The 22,134-nt window shown below is 42.0% G+C and overlaps 1 protein-coding gene across 1 annotated transcript in view; it reads left to right on the top strand.

The window, feature by feature from the left end:
* The window catches only part of dph1 (diphthamide biosynthesis 1), a 52,684-nt gene that overhangs the window by 6,000 nt on the left and 24,550 nt on the right, over nt 1-22,134 (top strand). The window contains exon 3 of the mRNA XM_071897145.2: nt 4,357-4,420. Coding sequence (XP_071753246.1) covers nt 4,357-4,420 — 64 coding nt within the window. The remainder of the gene's footprint in view (nt 1-4,356; nt 4,421-22,134) is intronic.

Genomic DNA, 22,134 nt, shown 5'->3' with positions numbered 1-22,134 from the left:
AGCATAGCACAAAATGACTATAATGAATTTGCAGAGGTTTGATAGGGTTGTTGATCAATACCAATGACTCAACGATTACTTCACCAGGTGCTCAGACAGAGATAGACATATTACTTCTTCAATAGATGTTTCTGATGGATCTCTGCTCTAATTATCTAGCTTACTCATCTCTATTGTGAAAATGGGACTTGATTATTTATGTCAATTATACTGTAGGCTACCATAATCTGTGCCAGAGAGCTGGCAATGTTGTTTGCAATTCCTTGGTTCCCAACAGATGTTGATAAAAGTCATAGATTACTTAATGCCCTTTTTAAACATTTTGAACATGAAGACATCTGGTAACTGCCTCTAGCCATTATTTTGGATTCAATTTCAATTGTACAATTTGACCTTGTTTTTCCACCTCATTTCTCTTTCATTCCTGCCATGTTTATAATGGCTCCTTTCTCACAAGAGTTGTTCAGCCTTGCACACTGAATTACTGGATTGAAGTTGCAAAAATAGAAAAAAAGGCAACTAGACATAGAGATAGGGCCAAAAGAAACAGCAAGCAAAACAGCCTTGAGTGTCTTGAGCAACCTTGAATCCATGAAAGTTTTTCCCTGGAGGGATTGTGAAATGCCCGGGGAGCTGTTCTGTCTTCCAAGGTCTTCCCACAACTGCACTGCAAATAATCAAAAGGTTAGCACAGTTGCAATTTCCTTTTTAGATGTTTCCTTGAGCTGTATTACAATAAGCAACATGTGGAGCATTTAGATCCTTCTTTTAGTTTCTCTGAATTCTCCCCATGGTACTGTTACCTTTCTGTTCCAGAGGGTGTGGGTTGTGGGGAAAAGCACAGAAAAGCTGTAATGTTAATAATGTTGTAAACACAAAATTCCTAGAATACATTTTAAATTGAGGATTGTGGGTTTATAGCTCCTGTTTTTGATTAAGAATTCAGATGAGGCTGTTTTGTTTTTGCCCAAGTTTAACTGGAAACTAACAAACAAATGGTGAAATGATCTTGTCACGTAACATCCAGTATGACACACATAAAGACAGCGTAATTACACCGAGTGAAGATCTAATATTGTTCTATGTTACCAACATACAGCCTCCTCTGAGGCACAGATGGCCTTCCACACAATAGAAATGTGTAACCAGTCCAGATTCACAAAGAATAAAGTTTTTCATGGCTGGTGAATTCCAAGTACTTGTTTTTTTTTTTTTTCCAATTCATAAACGGACCTTTTCTGAATTCACACACATCTTCTAACACAAGGTCTCTATGGGCATCTCGCTGACAGCAGAACTATTCTTCTCTCATCCACAAGTGCGGGATGCCTCCCCGACAGGCAGCCCAGGACGGCCTTTTCTCCTCTGTCTGTACAGGATGTTCCTGTATACAAAACATGACAGTAGTGAGAGCGCAGGCTGCCAGTCTAAAATTTAAGCAGATCATAATCGATAATATCTACAGACACACTTATGTATGTTGTGTCCAAGCTTGTGTAAAGACAAACGGCGATACACATGTGGACGTGCATGGGTGGCATTGTGCTGCTGATATGTACTAACCTTATGTTACATAGCAATTTCCTGATAAATTGGCCTGTCCCATACTTTCTCAGTTGACCCTGTGTCTTTCATTCCTAGCATAATACCAAATGTAAGCTTTGTGTTCAGACCGCTAACAGCCAGATCACAGTGAAACTGTCCGTATGCTGATTTGGGCTAGCTTATTTGGCAGCTGTAGAGCCAATAGTGTTGCAGCCATAGGCGTGACATATAACAACACCAGTACCTTCCCTTACCGATAAATGAGGAAACTAGGCAGCAGTGGTCAACATCACCTGACATGTCTCCTGGCATTGGAAAAGAATGGGCTTCCCCTCACTTGTTGAGTTGCTATCTGTATGAAATAACCCTGAAATAAACTCTTTTCTCATAGGGACACTTAACGTCCTCAGCATTCTTAAGGTGTTTTGCTTTGTGAGGCATTTGTGCACTTACAAAGGTACAAGTACATTACTCCACACAAGCACACACTGAAACATGCATTCGCACAGCCAGTCCCTCCTCCAGCCTTTGACTCACCTTTAGCCGAGGGGAGCAGATGGAGAAAGCTCTTTGCTTCTGTCAGCTGTAGCCGCGGTGTGCTCTGAAACCTTTCTCTGTTAATAAACTCGCCCTTTCCTAGGTAATGAGCTGTCTCTCTCTGTCTGCATGAGCGCCTGGTGATCCCTTAACCTTTCATCAGTAAGAAATGTTCTTGCTCCTCCTCTTCCTACTGCCCCATCTATCACTCCATCTCCTGAGCATCCTCCCTCACCCTCCTTGGCCTTCTTGTCTGTTCCAGCTTTTATTGTTTAATGCTGCCAGGCATTGAAGTCTTGAAATTGTTTCAAGCCTAGCCATGTGAAAATGTTTGTGTGCTGAATTTAATGTCTCTGAATTGTAAGTGTCCACTGAGGCATTGATGGATTTATTGAGGTAAGGTGTGACATGGTTCGACAGTGAGAAAATGTCATGGTTGATTGAAACAAAGCCTCTGTCCCCAGGCGCTTGGCCCAGCTCCATGTGTCCCACTGTGTGGCAAAGCCTTCACACTGCATGTGTGTGTTCCTATTAAATGTACCAAAAACACAAGAAAGTGTTCCTTCAGATAGGGTATTTAATGGCATAGAATCAAAGAGGATTTGCAAAAAAGAGAACACTTGACAAGAGACTTAAACCATACACCGACAGTACAATGTAATATAATCCAATTTCTGGAAATGAAAACGCTTGTGTAAATTTGAATTCATACTGAGCACTTTTCATAAGAGTGAATAGCACAATATGTAACAATGCCAACATAAAGACATTTTCCGTTTCCAAGACAACGGCTTAGGATACTCATTTGAGCCATGATGAGCCAGTGGTTTGATGTGGTGGGAAAAGGTACTTTGGTGCTCATAAAAAAGGAATCTGCAATAATCAGATTTTGGATTGACATCATTGAAAAACAATTGGATTATTAATGTTTCATACATTTCCTAAAATTCCAAGGGGCACTTGATTTGGAGTCCCTCCAAATGTCATAGTAAATTATTTACAGTTTGGATTGAAATTAATAGAAACATTATTTCTCTTGGAAATATTTTTTGTTCATTAGAATGGGTGTGTAATTTTAAAATTGCAGGCCCAAATGAGAAAAATGTTCAATGGGAAAAATTTACTTATGTTATCTTTGTAGATATTTAACTGTTTTTCTCTAAGTTTTCCCAAGGGGTGTGTGCCATTTCACAGCACCATTTAGGCTAATGTGTCCTTCTCTTTCCCTCTACTCCTCTCTTTCATCCTTCTCAACCTAATCTCATCCATCTTCTCCTTCTCATCTTCCACATCGTCTGCTTCCTGCTCTGTTTTTCCTCGTCTGGTTGATCTTGACATCATCAATATCTTAGTAGTCTGTGATACCAAGATGTCATCATGTTTATTTGATAATCAGATGGAGGATGAATGTATGCTAAATCATGGATTCTTCGACTATGAAATAACATAGTGTATTTAATATAAAAACCATAAGCCTAATCTTTTCGGAAATCCCTAAACAACATTCCGATGCACATCTAGTTTGAATTCAGAGAAAACAGGATGATATATTATTCTGAAAGAGGAGGATTTTCACTTTTGCACATTTTTGCTCAGTCATGTTTTTATTCTGGAGTGTTTGTGGCGGGAGCTCGATACCACCAAACCTTGTTCTTCTAAACCCTGGCAATGAGTCAGTGTCTTTATGAGGGTATTTCCATTGATTCATCTCAGTTGGTGTCACACTTCAAGTTCCAACTGGAAATGCCTCCTGTTGTCACCACATAACACCATCAGTAGGACCAATGCCTCTTATTGTGGTTGCTTGATTCCCATTTCATAGCGATTCGATCCATTCCTCCACACTGAATTAATGCTGTTTGAGACACAAAGTTGTGTAATGCATGGGGGGTGTATTTGTATATGTCAGTACCAGAGAGAGTGTGACTCATAGAGTCATTGGCAGGCGTAGAGAGAGAGACAGGTGGAGAAAGGGAGACTTTAATGGTTCTGTACAAGGCATGAGGTGTAAAGATAGAACTGAAGTGATTGGTTTGGACTGTATTTCCTACAGCCCATCACACTGTAAGATAAACCAACAGTAATACTGTGGCAGAGGGGAAATTGCCCTGAAATGTCACTCTTTGCTGTCAGTGAAGCACTCTGAACTAATAGCAGAAGGTGTGTATAGCTGTGCTGTCTGGGATATATTAAATAACATGTTGCTGTCACTCTAACACAAGCATGTAACCTTTTATCTGTTTTCCGTTTCCTCTGCCTGTCTCCTCTCTCCAGTGGCTCTGCAGCTTCCAGAGGGCCTGCAGATGTTTGCCTGTGTCATTGCCGACATCATTGAGAGGTAAGTGCAGTGCTGTATCTGAACGCTCGGAAAAAGAGAGAGATTTCGCAGTCTGATTGCTTAAAGTTTGTGGGTGTCTGTCTGTGAGTGAGCAGCAGGCGTCCTTGCTGAAGTGAGTGAAGTGAAGTCAGCGGCGTGTGAACTTCAACTGCCGCGGCCACTTGGTACTCATTAAGGGAGCCAGAGTGTTATCATAATTCCCTGCCTTCGCCTCTATCAGGGATTCAGCAGAAAATGAGACACGATTGTGCTGTATGAGGACAGAGCAGATATCACTGCTTCACTTGCTCACAGTTGAAGGAGGGAAGAGACATTATTCTTGTTAATTACATCTTGTTTCAGTCTGCATAGGCCCTAGTGCACACCAACACTCCATCACACTAACACAAAAATGTGTTTTTTTTCCTGCACTGAGAAGTGCCTCAGCATTAATGTGCTCCAGGCTTAATAATTTGCCTTTTATACATCAAGCTCTGGCCCATACTGTGCTAAAGACAATTTGTGTATCAGTAATCGGTAAGTAGAATTGCGCATTGTGCCATAGGAAAAACCTTTAGTGAAGGCCACTATGAAGTGCAAGAAAAATCTCTGCCCTGTTTTTCAATTTTTCTCCCTGGTTGTTTTCTCCATGGTCTCATTTCACCTTCAGTTGGCCTCTCTCTCTTGGGAGCAGTGTCTGCTAAGTGTTTTCTCAAAGAAAATGGCCGCATCATTCAACATCCAGAGTGGATTCCTTTCATAGGTGTCTAGTCAATGCTAACTTGATTACCAGATGGACAGGATGAAGGATAGAGTGGTGAAAGCTGCCATAAGGTTTTCAGGCTGGCCGGATATTTGATTTCACACAGGAAACTTGGATCACAACAGTTTGACCATACCATTACCGTGCCCTACATGTTAACATTATCATATGAGGACATGATAAATGAAAACACCTCTGGTTTCCCTCATAAGAAGGGATGGGAAGGGGCTGTCTTTCTTTCTTGCTTCAACCTTTATCTGTCTTCTCTCTTTACCCCACCGCCCTCACTTTTTGTTTTGTCCTTCATTTGCTCCAGTAGTATCACATCTCTAGCATTTCCTCTTTATCTCTCTATCACTCTCTTTACAGTCATTTCTTCATCGTACTCCGTTTTTTTATCGCTGCAAGGGAGTTGAGGGAGTGAGGCAAAGTTTTGATGATAGGCCCCAGTCTTATCAGTAGCACTGCTATCAGACTGAGAGCTGCCACTGTGTGCTACATGGGTTTTAACCCACACACCCGTACAGTCCACATTTATACAGTATAATCTAGGAGTCTTCTAAATCTGCCCAATCTCTTCTAATGAGAGCAATTACCGTCTGCTAATTGCTTTTCTCACTGTCTTCACACCACCTCCTCTATCAGTCCTTTCTCTGTATTTTTCACCCTCTCATCCCCATTCACGCCACTCTCCCTCATATTGCAGTAGAGACCATGATTCCCACGGTTTCCCTTCATTTGCTCCTGCTACATAGTTCCCCTTTAGCCGTTCTGTTCCTGCCTGTGCTCTCTAACTAATTAAGAATTTTCTGTACATTTTCGGTCTTTAGAATGAAAGTTACAGATGTAACTATGAATCCTTGATGACCGCTAGAGGCTGTTCATAATACTAAATACCTTCCATCTAGGGCTGTGACGGTTACCGCATTACCGCAATACCGCGGTCATGTGACACCTACCGCGGGGTTGAGATCATTACTGTCATCACGTTTTATTGTATATTTTATTATATGAAATATTACAGGCACAGCGCCAAAAGCACTTGAGTAGCAAAACGGCAAAAAGGGACTTACCAATTAAATGATAAACAGTAAATTCAATTAAATCTGAATTTACTGAATGGAATTATTGGAATGTGCCTTTACTTAGGCCTACGCACTCATCTCATATTTCCTATAGCCTATGTTACCGTATATATCGTATACAATAAAAGGAAATAACCAGCATGAATAACATTTGTTTAATGTCAAATATTTATACACATAATGAGCTCTGTCCATTAAATCCTTTTCCAGTTCATCCACGGACAGACTATCACACGCTTCATGTCTCTGTGCACCTCGCACATCGCACTGTTGTTCTAAAGGTATGTCAGTAATCATATGAGTGAAATTACTTTACACGTTTTGATGGCGCTGACTTGCTGGATGGAAAAAAGGAGGAGAGGGAGAGACTTTCACATCCGTCTATCAGCGCGCTGTAGCCCGTTGTACTCGCGCAAGTTGCGGGTGTGTTGCAGGGAGAAAATTGCAAAAATTAATTTACAATCCTCGTTTTTTAGAATTTTTTAGAAAGAACACGGGCCTTTAAAGCCTAAATATTTGGAAAAACTCATGGAAGGATGAGACCATAGCATTTCCAGTGTTTGAGAAATTTAAATTTTAAATCTCAACCCCAGCCGGTGTAAAAAGTCCAATATTGTTCTTGAACAGCTGCGCAAGCGGTGCTGTAGGGACAGACGTGGAATGGACATACCTGTAGCTTTTATTTAGAGTATAGACCTACATCAGAGAGGCTATAACAAATAGGCTACAGTACGATTTTCTTGCTCATTACTTATTCATAACTACGAGTCCTAGGCCATGCGAGGCGCTCTAGTCGGCATCCTTCCCCGTCTCGTGAGCGTCATCTCTCTGTACCTCAAACTACTTCTATTAACTCTTGTTCTCAGGAAAATTTTAAAATATAATATTGATAAATATATCAATAGCCTACTTATTATACAAAATAAAATATTGATAAACAATATAAAATGTTGCAGTGTCTGGGGTTGGCGGTAAACCGTCAAACCGCAGGGGGGCGCTACTTTTTCACCACGGTAAGAAAATTTCAGTACCGTCACAGCCCTACTTCCATCTCACACACACATAGATTGAGAATTTATACCAACAAAGTCACTCGTAACCTTGGATGACGTAGGCTGATACCGAGTTTACTGTCATTCGGATAGATATTCTTGCAAGTTCATGAAATTCCGAGTGAGAAATCTGGTGGTAATCCAGGATTCATAGAATCGCATTTACATGAGTAACTCTCATTCTGTTTCATCCTTCCTGACCGCCAGAGGCAGTGCGTAACGCTGGATGTATCCAGTGTATCTGGAGAATGTGCATGGCGAAGCCCAAGAGGCCGCGTTGCAAATGGCATTCAAGGCCACCCCTCTCACAGCTGAGTGGAAGCACTCCTGGTAGAGGAGTGACCAAAATAAGAAGTTGGTCTGACTGCCATATAAGTGCAGTAACCACTACATAGGCATAGGGTCCATGCTGGCCACAGTGGCTTTTCCTTTCACCTCCCCTCCCCTCTGGTGGAGGGTCAAACCGTGCCAGCTGGACAGGTTGATTGAAATGAGAGTGACACAATACCTTAGGGAGGAATGCTGTAATTTGCCACAGAATGACATCTGAACCATCCAGGTTCCACCTCAAACACAAATCACTGATTGATAAGGCATGGAACTCACTCACACGCTTTGCTGATGTGATGGCGTGGAGAAAAGCAGTTTTAGCTGACAGCCCCTTTAGGTCCGCCCGCACTAGCAGCTCAAACACAAAAAAAAAAAAAAACAATGTATTAACTCCCAATTGGAGTATCCCTTGTAAAACTTGATAATTATCACACAAGAAAGATGAAGTATAAAACAAAAGAGGTTTTGCAGCTAACAGTTCAGAGCAGTATATTGTGGAAACAACCAAGCCAACTGTTGCGTTAATGAAAATCTAGCAAATGGGCATAGTCCTCATAAAATGGATCTAGCTCGGGATTGGAGGGGAGGGGTTAGAGAGAGTGAATGCCAGTGACCTTTGTGTGTCAGGGCAGCATGCGGCTGACCTTATGTCACCCTGCTTATGTTCAGAGTTGCCAGAGGTCCCAGCAGTTGGGAGGCTCTGCCATCACCACCACCACAATACCTCTCACTCAGGAGACATGGCTGACGTCCATATCAAAATGGGGATGAAAGGGCTAAGCTGCCCACAGAGTAAGGCGCTTCAGTGGGATGGACTGCTAAATCTTAATGAGGGCAAGCTGCTCTGAATTATGGCCATGCTGCAGTTAATACACATAGGCTTAAACACACCCCCCCCCCCCATGCACATACACACTCACAGTTACAGTGCACCACGCTGTAGCGTGTAGAGTCGAAAATATCAAATTTAGAATTTAGTAAAGGTATGGAAATATGAAACTTTGATCAAGATATCAAATTACACTCGTAGGGGCACCAGGAAAAACAGACCTTTACTTGGCCATACTAATCAGTCATCAATCTGAAGATCATGAGATCTTTTCAGTTCAAGGAAGGAAATACAGAACAACCAACTTTATAGTGAATGAATATATTTATTAACTACCTACTAGACAAACAAACAAACAAACAAACAAACAAACAAACAAATAACCATGTAATACATGAAACGGGTGAAATGTGTGATAAATGGGGAGATGATAAACCAGAATTAAACACTAAACTATAGGTTGAATAATGAAATGAGAATGAAATAAAATAAAATGAGAATGAAATGAAAATAAAATGAGAAGGAAAGGGATATTGGAATGAAAATGAAATGAGAATTAGGGATAATTATTGGCAACAGTAAATAGTGTTATGTCAATTTAGATCAATAAACCGGAGAAACAGGGTGGGTCGCTCTAAGGGATCAATCAGACTAACTAACTAACTAACTAACTACTAACTTTCCTGATTGGACTAAGTGATAATTTTAGTAAAGCTTTTGCATCAACTCTCAGCAGAAAGACATGGAAAATGTTTCAGCCTACTTGCCGGGTCCATCAGGAGGTTTCGACCGTGTAAACTGGTTTCCCGAAGATCAGCGAGTCTGGTAAGCTCGGCAATAGACAGGTCGCCTGGCAACAGCAAACGATGGAGTTGGAGCGGGTCTTTGGAAAAAGACGCTCTTTCAGGTGGATGTCCTTGCGACTGGCTTTCCGCTGTCGACCGGACTCCAGGCAGGATGGAGCAGGGAGGCTTCGGCAGGCTGGTTGGTGGTCAGCTGAGAGAGTTGACTGGAGCTTCTGGCTTCTCTAACTTTTACTAATAAACATACAACACACAAATAGAACATAATTATCGATGTGGGGGCCAAGAATGGGTAAATATAATCAGACCTTAGGTAGCAGTGTGGTCCCAGGGGAATAACTGGTTCCAACTATTGGGAGGATAATTAAAACACTTAAACATATATGATTAACCAATTTAGTATATAATTCACACTATTCTAAAAACTCATTGGAGACATTGGGAAATACAAACTAGAGAAGAGGACTAAACCAAGAATGAAAAGAATTTATGGATTTATGACTTTTATGGCTCTATCCAGAAAGGTGGGGTTTTCCTACGGAACTAAAAAGAGAAGGGAGAAAGCAATTCCTGATCCTTTTGGTAACATGATACAAAATGTATTTAATTATCTAAAGTGACTAATTGTCCAATATCAATTCAGTAGAACTCCGTCTTCTGGTCCAGATAAAAAGAAATCTTATTTTAATTTGTGTGAGTCTGTGTGTGTGAGGAAGATCCCGGTCTGCAGTCTGATGTGGCTTGTAGATAAAACTTGTAAATTTCAGGAGAGTTGTCTGTTTGGTGGAGGAGATCCCCCATTAGTCTTGGTTAGCGTCAAGGTGACACTTTTGTAGCTTTAAAGGTGAAGGGTCATTTTTGTTCCTGGGAAATAATGTTACTCAAGGGTCCATTTTGAGCTGTGGAGACCTGGTTCTGCTACAACGCTCAAAGCGACAGACATGAAATTTGTGTGCTTTCAAGCATGCTCTCTCTCTCTCTTTCTCTCTCTCTCTGCCTCATTCTCTCTCTCTCACACACACACACACACACACACACACACACACACACACAACCAACAAACAGAAAAAAATCACATAATTATACACACATACTCCAGCTCTGTCTGTGCTCCTTAGACTAGTCAGCAATTCTAGTGCACAACTGAGGAAGTGTTCACATAAAGGCTGCAAAGCAAAGGAGAATCCCAACAAAAGAGTGCAAAAGGGCTCCTAAAAGATTAATTGTATACATGCACATATATGAAACCGCATATGTCCCTGGATTGTTGATTTTCTTTTTAGCATGGCATGACTTTACCCAGATCATATTGTAGGTTGCTATCTGTGACATGCAGACTACATAAACTTTCGTTTCACTTTCATAAGGGAGTCCACTTTGTATTTTGAAGTGGACCACAAGCTTCTCTTACGGCTCAAGTCTAATAACCATGCCACTATATTGACAGCAGAAGTCCATCCATTACAATGCCGTCCTCCTCTCTACGATTCTCTCCACGTCATTCCTCCTTTATCCTCCCAGTGTTGACAGTGCCAGAGGAATTCAAAGAGACATGAACTCTGGTTTCACAAGTAAACAGAAGGGAAAAAGCCTTCAGAACAACAGAAAGAATCAGTAACTTGTGCAGGCAGGCAATGATGCATGTGTTGTCATCGTACCATATGTTTTATTGCCTTTGATGGTGTGCCAGCTGTCTCGATCTAGCTTTGAATGATACTTTTATGAACTTCCTTCAATATTTACTGCTGCTGCTGCTTTTGCCACAGTGGAGGGATATAGAGAGGGTAGCAGAGAGCAGAACGTGTGGGGCTGCGACCCCACTCACCCATGGCCTAATCATGAGGACAGCACTAGCATTTAATGTCCTGTCACTGTGTTCATGGCATGAAAAACCTGGGCCTCTACATGGAGATGGTGGCCTGTAACCTAATCAGGGCTCTTGTTTTCTGATGTTTGGCAGTTGAATGACGAAGTTGCTGAGCACACAAGGCCAAAGGGCTCCTGTTATTGAGGACAAATCAACAACGGTGAAAGAAACATCCGCTTCCTCGCTGAATGGGACTCTTTTGATTCATACACATTATACAACATAGAAGACGAGTACAAAATATTGTATTTGAAGAAGCAGTTTAGCAAGCACAATCTGCACTTTGACCTAAGAATATTGTAGCGGAACTAGCACAGGGTCGTGGAGGCCTTGGTCTTGGTCTCAAACCTTCATGAAACAAAACATCACCCTTAGAAAAGAAGAAAGTGGTAGTTTCTATTCAGAAACGGCAATGGTCAGTTTATTTTAAAACAATTTATCTTGTCAGGATTAAGTTAGTTTTTCCCATGGACATTTGACAGCATAATAAAGTGTTGAACGTGCTGGCAGCAAATGGAACCTCTTGACCTGGTAGGAGAGAGAATCTTGTCCATCAAATTGGCTTGGAAGGTGAACAAGTCGGGAAATAGCTATTGAGTATAATAAACTTTATTTGTACAGTACTATTTTAAAATACAGTTTACAAAGTGCTTTAGCAAATAAGTAAAAACAAACATACTTATGACATGATTTACAAGTATAAACAAAGAGAGCACAAGATAAAAAGATAAGAATTCAGGGTAAAAACAATATAATAGTAAAAGCCTGGTCACCTTAAGTCCTAAGCCTAGACTTTTGAATGGCCAGAAGGGCCCTGCCCACTCATAAATTAAAAGATGTTACCATTACGGTAACTCAAAATCTATATATTTGCATCTATTAGCATCATTACGGTAGCCTAAGTACAAGTGTAGGTCAAGTGATGTGAATGGATGACTTTGTGGAGGACTCTTGATGAATGTTGAGTAGTTATTTTATTCTGTGTAAGTTATATCAGAACCACCATAGTTGACCATTATTAAATTTAACATTTGTAGCCTAGCTTACTTAGCATATCAAAAGATTAAACTGTGGCATGTGTCCGTACCGTAGGACCCTACAGTTCTGTCCAAGGAACCTCTTCCCCCGGCACCTGCACTCGTACTATCTCTCCAGCTCCAGTGGCCCTGCCTGAGGATTAGGGTTGGACCGATGGACGATGCCATTGTCTATCAACAAAAACTGATAGGCATTGACAAAGGTTGAGACATCATAATGTGAAAGACGATAGCGCTTATAGCGGTCATATGAAAACAAGTAACAATGTAACTTATTCACACATTCTGAGTTGCCACTTCCGCTATACAACTGCAGATGCAAATTACCGGGAGTCATTTTAGGAGAGAATAGCTTTAGATTTTGCATAGTCTACAAATTACTTTGCTCATATCTTTTGGCTGTCCTTACTTGTCAGACTATCTGCCAGAATATTGCCAGATAGGCGAAGTGTAGCCCTGCTGACTCAAAATTAGTTACCTTGCTTACCTTGGATCTCAAGTCCTGCAGCAGCCACTGCGTTCAGCGGCTGCAAAAGTACCAGGAAATACCATTATGGCGAGTTATGCCTTATGAAATGTAATTCTGATGCCATGGTTGTGTTATCTAAGATTCAAAACATTGTCCAAGTTGGTATGAAGCGTGCACTTTCCCGATTCCCATGTAAAAAAAGTTTATAAAAGTGATATAACCTAGCTGGAAGCTAATGTGGGACTGCGCAAGCACAATGGGGAATGAGGACCTTACATGGCTGAGCAGGTTGCTTGGCAGAGACTGTCTGTATGAAAATAGGAGCATAAGAACCCCCCCGTGCCCGACGATGCTATCGCCTTTCGGTGATTTTTGGAGTTGCACATTGTCTGATGCAGGGAGCAGATGTCGGCCCAACCCTACTGAGGATCTGAGGCTGGTTACTTTAATGAGGGCAGGCCCAGTTGTTGTATCGTTCTAAAACCTGATTTGAATTCCTGAAAAAAAATTTGATTCATAAAAGCTATTTGTTTGCTTGAAACAACTTTCTCATAACTCTTAGATAAAAATGCAAGCTTGGAGGATAGGCCTGTAGTTGATGTGATTTAAGGGATCTAGGCTCAGGTTTTTAAGGGGCAATTGAACTACTGAATGTTTGAAAAGAGAAGGGAGAATGCCAGTTTCCAGAGAGCTATTGATTATTGATAAAATGCCAGGACCAACTGTGTCAAAGACCTGTTTCAGGTATTTTGTAGGAACACCATCAAAGGGGCAAGTGGTGGACCTCATATGAGATACAATTTCCGATAGAGATGAGAGAGACATGGACTCAAAACAGCAAAAGATTACAGACTACATAAATTTCCCTATTAACAGTTATGACCTGGTCAGGGGGCGTAATCTGAAGCCTTACATGCTTAGTCTTTTTGGTAATCTAAAAAGAAAAAGTCTTCACAACTGTCTGATGTGGCTTCAGTCCCATGACTGGGGGAGGGGCTGATGACGAGGCCACTCTAGCATCTTTAACCACCTTCTGATGCTTTATCATGGAGTCTTTCAAAATGTCATAAAAGACTTGTACTGTAGTTCCTTTGCCTTATGTTGCTGTTTGGCTCTCTTTAAGACCTATGTGTACTTGCTGAGCAATGGCAGTACTTTTGTATTAGATTTCTTATTCTTATAAGGGGCAGCAGAGTCAAGGAGAGTCTGGCAGGCGCTTTTAAAAACTTGCACCAGCTCCTTAGTGTTGGACTGCAATTCTACATCAGTTAATGGCAAAGCAGCGGTCATAAAAGCCTTTGAAAACGTACTAGCAGAATTAGAGTGAAAGACACAAGAGCAGACAGATGCATGTTGCTTAGGAGTGAGGTAGCCACAAGTTAGGAGAGCAAGGGGAGGCTATTGGGACTGGGAAATGAACAGACAGAGGCCAGCACCTTACAGTCCCACCAGAGATAGTCAGCATCAGCTGAAGTCCTGACCTGGTATTGTGCTCCAACACTCAGCCATCCAATTACGTAGCTGAGCTCACTGCCATGGGAAGATGCAGTGGATGAGGCATATGAAGGTAAAAAGCTTGGACACAATGAGCTAGCACAGGAGCCTGGAAAGCCTGGAGCCAGCCTCTTGAAGATGGTTGCCATGGATTTGTGGCCATATCCACTACCCATTTACTCAGGAAAATAGGAATTTGTAGATGGAGATTAAAAGCAGTACCTCAATTAGCCAACAAGAAAAGCTAGTGGCTCTAGCTGAAAAGAAAACCTACCAGCTGGGGATCAGAGAGAGAGATATAAGATATACTGTAAGTAGAAGTTTATTTAACATGTTATGGCATAGCAATGGTAGCAATTGTTTTACAGAGTTAAACAGTTGAAATAAGATTCTTGAGCTGCTGAGCTGGCCATTTTTAGTCAGAAGGTTCAGCCAAACCTATGTTTATTTTTACAATTTAGTTTCTGAACTGCTGAACAGGCTGTTTTAAGCCAAAGGGGTCAACTCCTCTGTATTTCAGTTCATTTCAAGCCAGAAGGGTTAGCCTATTAGCCTATTGTTGAGATTGAAGGTGAGGTCAGAAAATAATTGGGTAAGATGTTGCGGAGTTGTAAGCCTAATTGTAAGTAGCAGTGTGAGGATAGTATAGGTGTGGCATAGATGAGAATTTTATTTAACTTTTATTTAACCAGACTCTGTTTGTCAAGGGAAGCCTGGCCAACACCGCAGCAGCACAGAAAGTTATGGACAGGACAGCATAATTCAAGTCTTTATGCAGGGTGGCATGCAGTGGAAGCAGAGGTCATGAATGCTGTTTTCCAAAACTCTGTTCAAGCTTTGGTGACAGTCAGTAAATATAAATCCTGGGACCTCAGACTATACTGAGGTCCACATTTCTGACTAATATGGACTCGCAAGTAGGAATGAAGCTTTCCCGCGTTTATAAATAATAATAAAAGAAAAAGATAGAACAGTGACTAAGTCTACACATGGACAGAGATGCTCAACCAGCCTTGGCATACGAGGTGCAATGATGAGTCAGGGATTGGCAATTTGTAACCTCAAATTTGCAATTTGTAATCTCAAAGCACCATGTTAAACTATTAGACTATTAGAGTGTGACATTTGAAGGCACTGAGCTGATGCATTTATATACCACAAATCGCAATAATCAAATCAGTAAAAAATCAGTCAATCAATTAAAATCCACAAATGTTTGAAACAAGACACCACATCCATCTGTTTTCCTTGTAGTTACAATTTTGGTTTGATGGTTTGTTCCTCACATTTGGAAAATGACCATGAAACCCATGTGGGCTACTTGCAAGAAATCCCTCCACCACTTGATACAAATCCGTAGATGTGGCAATATGTGAAATTCTTTTGAGACTAAAGTGAGATTAAAACAATGTGCCAAAGGTTGCCCAACCTTTGGCACATTGTTTTAATCTCACTTTTTATCAAATGAGCCGCTAACTTTAAGAAATATGTCTGTAGGTTATCAGGACATGCAGGCTTTCTGTGATACAGGTATTTAAGTATTTACCTCTGAAACAGTAAAAAATGTAAAGCAAAACGCCTTACCAACAGTAACGTGACAGAATGTCAGAACAACATAGCAGAATTCAGTGAGGTCTGATCAGTGAGAAGAGCTGGTGTGGAGGCGGGTGGTTCTGGGATGCCAGAACTTACTGTTGAGCCCTCCGGGGGTGTCATGGACATCATCCAACAAAACATCTGTGATGGAAGATGCTCACTTGATAAACCCAATGACATACCTGCTCTCAACCTCCCCCCAATCATTTAACATCCAAGCAAGGTATCTACATGGGCCCTAGATAACACAAGTTTCGCTGTAGAAGATCCAGTGTATTGATAAATGAAGGCATGCACACACACTCGTCTTAAATGAATCCCAGCCACAGACCTGTCCAGGTCCTTTTTCACAATAACCTGCTCCATCCATCAGAATAGATTCCATTATATTCCACACAGCAGGTTGAATCATTTCCGTGGCAGCAGCGGCCACAGCCCACGACCTCCCAGGGTAAATGTCAACTCTACCATTAGGAAAGAGCCTGGTAGGAGCCTCCAGCGCCTTCTTACCCTCGCCTCGTCACTCTCCTCACCGTGCCCACAGCACAGCTGAGCTGTAGGTAGCAACAGCTCTGGGTGAGAGTGAGTGAGTGAATATGAGCTTGTGTGTATGCGTCTGTATGCTGGCATGTATGTGCATGTTTATGTGTATGTTTTTGTGCGTGGATGCTTGTGTGTGTGTGTGTCCGCCTTCTGTCCTGGGCTGTCTTATATAAGTAGTTCACACTGGGCCTGGGGAGCAGCAGGCCCCCAGCTCTCTCACACAGCCATGCGCTGACTAATTAGCTCTCCTGCCAGGCATACCCTCACTGCCCACCCAAAGCTTATGTTGAACTCTAACAGCATCTCATCATCAGTGACCACCCGCAACCCCCCTAGAGACCTAATGCTGCCCAGCCAAATCTCCCGTTGCTCTCCATCACCTCCCACTGTCTACCTAGATCTTTCACATGAAGTATATGTCAGAGTCAGGAACAAGAAGGCACAAGGCAAGCACTCAGGAACGCAGCTTCAGACTCTCATTACCACTATCCGAAGTAGTTTGGCGGAGCAGGGACTGGTCTTCTCTCTGGGATGAAGTAACACTGCTGCTTTTTCAGGTGAAGTGGCTCACACACCCATGATGTAGTCGTGTAAAGTGAACCAGCCACACCTGTGTCTCTATGTGTCTCTCACACAAGGCCCTGGAGGACCCCCACAATACCTACAGAATCTGTCTCGGCTAATCTTAATCATATTTCTCATCTAGACAGACATCTTGTCCAGACAGACTGGAAATCCTGATAGGTGATGACATTGTGTGTAATATGATATCTTGGCAGATAGCACCTTGGAAATTGCCTGAGCTGTCGTGAAAATGCAATTGTTTCTCTTCAGAGATATAAGAAAAAAGGTACTTCCTGCACCTCTTGGTGACTTGGACAAGACTGGGCAAGCCAGTTGTGGGCTGATTGTGTTTAGTAGTGTAAAGGTCTGCCCTTTGACCTCCAAATGAAATATTAAACGATGGTAATGAGTGCACAGAGGGGAAGGGGCTAGCAGCTAATTCCACCGCACTGCTGGTGCCTGGCCCAGTCGAGAGGCCACCAGTGTTGTGTCTTTGACTGGTTACTGCTTATTTATGATAATGATATAAACACATTCCCTCTACTCAGCTTTGTACACGAGATAAGCAATGCTCAGTGCTCAAGTTTACAGCCCCTCTTTCCCCCTCCACTCTTTCTCCAACACCACCACTCAGACCAGGCATAATCATTCTCATTTTGGATAGCTCATTCCCAGGCGCATGCCCACGTAATTGCACTCATACAGAGATGTGCAATATTATGCACTGCCTGGAAAAAAAAAGAACGTATGGGAAGAATATGGACATATGCTCATGTTCATGGAAATGAGCTCAGGGCATTTAAAATGTCCTTTCACAGTAATTGCACTGACATTTCTATCGTTCTGAAAGTACACAAAATAGAGTTGAGCGATCTGCAAATTGTAAATAATAGAAAAAGCAGAGTGTGAAAATGTCACTGCAGTTCTGTTTTGCAGAAACATTGATAACTGCAATATTGGAGTATTTCACACTCCTTGTAAGACAATATGGATGATTATGAACACGATCCAATAAATGGGCAGAAGAAGGCAATCCATTTTCTAATCCAACATGAAACGGCAGCTAAACTCATCTTACCTATACTCGTGTAAAAGAAAGGGAGAGCGAGGAGCAGCCATGTGGGGATAGCCATTTGGTTAGAGGATGAATGAAGGACAACTCAGGCACCAGGAGCCGTCTAGAGCCATGTACAGTTGAGAGAAATCTTCCTGTGTGGGAGTTCCCAAATATTAGCGGTGTTGAAGTGTGAGATGTAATGATATATAGTAACATAAAGAAATGAAGACAAGGAGCATAGGGAGAGAGGAAAGGTGTCAAAAGGCTTGGGAAAATGAAGAGAGGAGAGGGAGTGCCAAACGACTTGAGGGAGCAAAGTGACAGATGACAGAAGGCGGCCTTAGGGGTGAATGAAAGCGGGACTAGATAGATGTAACCTCATCAATTGCTACAGCAAAAGCTCTTTGTTCTAACTTTGTCTCAGAGTTGTGTTTTTTTGTCATGGGAATTTTGTCTGGGAGGGCAGTGATGTAGTGTATTTGATGAAGTAAATAATGTCCAATTTGGAATGTACAAATGCAGCGTGTACACAGGGTTGTGTCCAAATGGGCTTGCTCTTGTTTGTAAACTTTTACATTTACATTTCTGGCTCATTTGTGTCTCACAGCTGATACATTTTAAAGTACTTTCTAAAATTGTATTCGTATCCGGGAATTCCATAAGCCCCATTGCTATGATTAATTTACCTAAGGCTAAACAGAAGGTGAATGAGTGGTTTGGCACCCCAGCATCAGCGGCTCCAAGGAAGCTTTAGTGTGCTGCTCTTGTCGCTGCACAATAGCATTTAATACCCCCATTATCTGTCCTCTTTGGTCCCTCATCCTGATTCCTCTCTTTATATCCTCGCAGATCTGATAACCGCAGTGTCAGACTAGTTTTTCTGTATTATTTTAGGAGATCCCCAGAGATTAGATCTGTTCCTGGGTGTAGTCCTAGCCTCGAGTTTCCCCCTCCTAGAGCAGTATCAGCACAATATCAGACACTTATAATAACTGTTGCCATATCATCTTTTTTTGGGGGGGGGTTTTGTTTAGTAAATTGGATTGCAGCTCTTTTAAGCATGCTCTGCTGTGCTGTGCTGTGCAGTTCAGGGCTGTATCTTGATAAAGCTGTAGGCTTTTCCATAATGACCCATGGCTCAGCCTTTGGAATACATTCCATGACAAATAGATGAGATACACTCACAGAAATAGCAGTAATGATCTTGTTTTTCAGGGAGTTAAAGGATTATCTAATGGTATTACTGAAAACATCTGTCTAAGCATCATCCCGTACTCGCCGCCTCATGTCTCTCTGTTTGCACTGCTCACTGCTGTTAGATTGTCATATTTTATAGGGGTTTTGTCTCCAAATTTTCTCTGTTGAAGACAGGGGCCTAGCATTCTTGTGTCAATTTGACAGCAGAGTGAAAGAGAGAGAGGGACGGACATGGAGAGGAAGATATATAGAAAGAGAGAGGGAAGAAGTAGATAACATTTAATCCTCCTGCCCAGTGCCCCTTGCCAAATTTCTTTTTGGAAGGGAGTACTTTGTCAGGATATTTTCTGTGTTATATGTGCGGAAAGCAGATTATAGATATCAGATTTGTTAATATTACAAACCCGGCAGCAAACAGCTCATCCATCTTACGTACTCAGTCCTCTGCTCGTTGTCATCCTCATTTTCTCTCTCCCTTTTTCTCTCTCATGCTCCCTTCCCTCTCTCTCTCTCTCTCTCTCTCTTTCTCTCTCTCTCTCTCTCTCTCTCTCTCTCTCTCCGTCTCTCTCTCTCTCCCTCCCTCCCTCTCCTGCCCCTGTCTTCTGCTTTTTAACTCACTCCCCCCATTGCTCTCTTGTTCCCTTCTCTATCATCTCCCTTTGTAACATCAGCTCCTCCAGTGGACTTTCATTTTGCTCCACTCTTTCTCTCCGTTTTTTTTCTCACTAGCTTAGACTCAATTCGTTTAAGGAGGAAATAATGAGGGTTCATCTCTGCTGAGTTTCCCTGCCACCTTGGGAGAAGCCTCTCTTCCTGCGCCAATCTGCTCTCTCCCGTAGTCCCGTGCCAAAGCCCACTCCCAGACTCACGACGGATGGATGGGGGCTCATGTCTGAAATGTAATGAAATGAAAGATGAGCCATCACCAGGTGCAGGAAATAAATATTTCACACCCACACACATTTTGTGTACAAGGAATGTGCCTGTGCACTTGTATGTGTCTGTGTGTGCACATTGTATGTCGCTGGTAAAAAGGGAAATATGCCACATATGCTAATTTGAGCTGTCTGCCCACAGTGTATCAGTGGCAACCATGCAAGTGCAGTGCTGCTGCTGCTGCTGTACCCACCTTGCTGACCTGCCTGTCAGCCTGTCTCCTGTGAGACCACCAATACCCCTGCTATTATTAGACCTGTGAGGGAAAAGTCTGACTTGGTAGCACAGTCATATGGCTGGATAACCTACTGTACAGTGTACTGCTACAGTCCACTTAGACTGCGAGGATAGATGTCAGAACAATTCTAGCTGTGCGTTTTAGAGAAAGAACAATGCCTTTAGTCTGGTAAACCCTGATATCCTCCTTCCTGCAAATGTATTTTCCCTGGTCAACCAAGGTACATCTCAGCTGGACGCTGTTCAATTTGGAGATTTATGTTTCATGTTTGAATATGTAGGAAATTTATGAAATCCCCAAGAATTGAGCAACGCAGCCATTTTTCATGCTGATCTTCTCAATTTGTCTCTCATTTATTTCCTTTTCGCTGCACATGGATTTGTGCAGGCACACGCAAACAGAGACGTACATACACACAAAGGCAGTCCCAGTAACCCCAGCTGTGTCTGTGTGTTGTGGCACACAGCTGTAAGATTCTCATATTTTTGCCGTTCATAAATCACCATGATAGCAACGGTTCTATATAAAAGCTTCATAATCATAAATCACAAGGTTCTATATAAGAGCTTAGCACAAGGATCTGGCAGGATTCATTTGTGGTGAAAATGTTTCAGACAACTTGAACTCCTTTTAAGTCGTCTGTTTCAAATCTGGGTCTTTTGTGACTAGTACATATTTTGTATTTAGTAGAAGAAAATGCGAGAAGAAGACAATGTCTGAGAGCTAGAATTGCATTTATACCATGAGAGTTTTCAACAATCAAGTAAAACGTTTTTCCTCAGCAATTGGCTAAATTCCTCTGTTCTGCCTCCCTCTGATGACACTGTCTCCCTGGGTTATCTATAAATGGCTATAGATTTTTTATTTTTCTGCTTGCAAATCATGTTAATAATGGTGTCATCTTCAACGGGTTGCATCTATGTGAATGTGTTTGCCTAATGTGTGACTCATTAATTCATTAATTAAATTTACCAGCTTATTCCTATTCAGGGTCCACAAGGAACTGGAACCTATCCCAGCATGCATTTGGTAAAAGGAAGGGAAGCTTTCCTGGACAGGTTGCAAATTCCACACATAAAAGGCCACCTGTGTAGCACATGTTGGCTGTGAAGGTGGTTAATAGGTCTGAGATTGAGTGTCTTTAAGTGACATTTAAGTGGGGATGAGAGGTTCAGTAATATAACATTTGAGGAATTAATATGGACTGCTGGGAAATTAAAACTTAAAATAAAAATACTGTACCTAGCATTTTCCTCACAAAGACGCATCAAATCCCATATTCCCATCCCTAAATGCATCATGCAGGTGTACAAGCATATGAGAGTAGCCTGTATTTCAGTCTGCTCACAGACTTGTGTTTGCAGTCATCAGCACAGTGAAACATGACAGAATTCATATGAGAGCCTCTGAGTACTTCAACCATCCAGTGTTTCCTTTACAATAGCAGTAGCCTGGACCAGTGGTTTTCTATCCTACCAGGTACAGTGCAGTTAATTGCATTCACCTTGCATCCCAGGTGTAAAATAGTCCATGATTAGATGGCTAGAATGAAACCCAGCAAGGCTCTGGGTCCCAAAGACTGTGATTGAAAACCACTGGCCTAGACTTCCTGGTTAGAGAAGTCGGCGTGTGATTAGAGGGTCGCCGGTTCGAATCCCCAGACTGGCTGGGAAAATTGGGGTGGGGAAAGTGAAGGAGTATCGCTCTCCACTCTCTCAACAACCGCTGTTAAGGTGCTGTTGAGTAACTCCCAAATGCTCCAGTGGAGCTGCTCAGTGGCCAACAGTAGAAGACTGTGGTTGTACTGGGCAGCTCACAGGTATGAATGTGTGGATCTATTTGAATTGTGAAGCAGGGTGTTGCTGGAAAAGAGCA

Source organism: Centroberyx gerrardi, chromosome 6 (genome assembly GCF_048128805.1).
Source record: "Centroberyx gerrardi isolate f3 chromosome 6, fCenGer3.hap1.cur.20231027, whole genome shotgun sequence".
NCBI classification, from domain to species: Eukaryota; Metazoa; Chordata; class Actinopteri; order Beryciformes; family Berycidae; genus Centroberyx; species Centroberyx gerrardi.
Note: the sequence above shows the minus strand (reverse complement) of the source record. Positions and strands in the feature narration are given on the sequence as shown.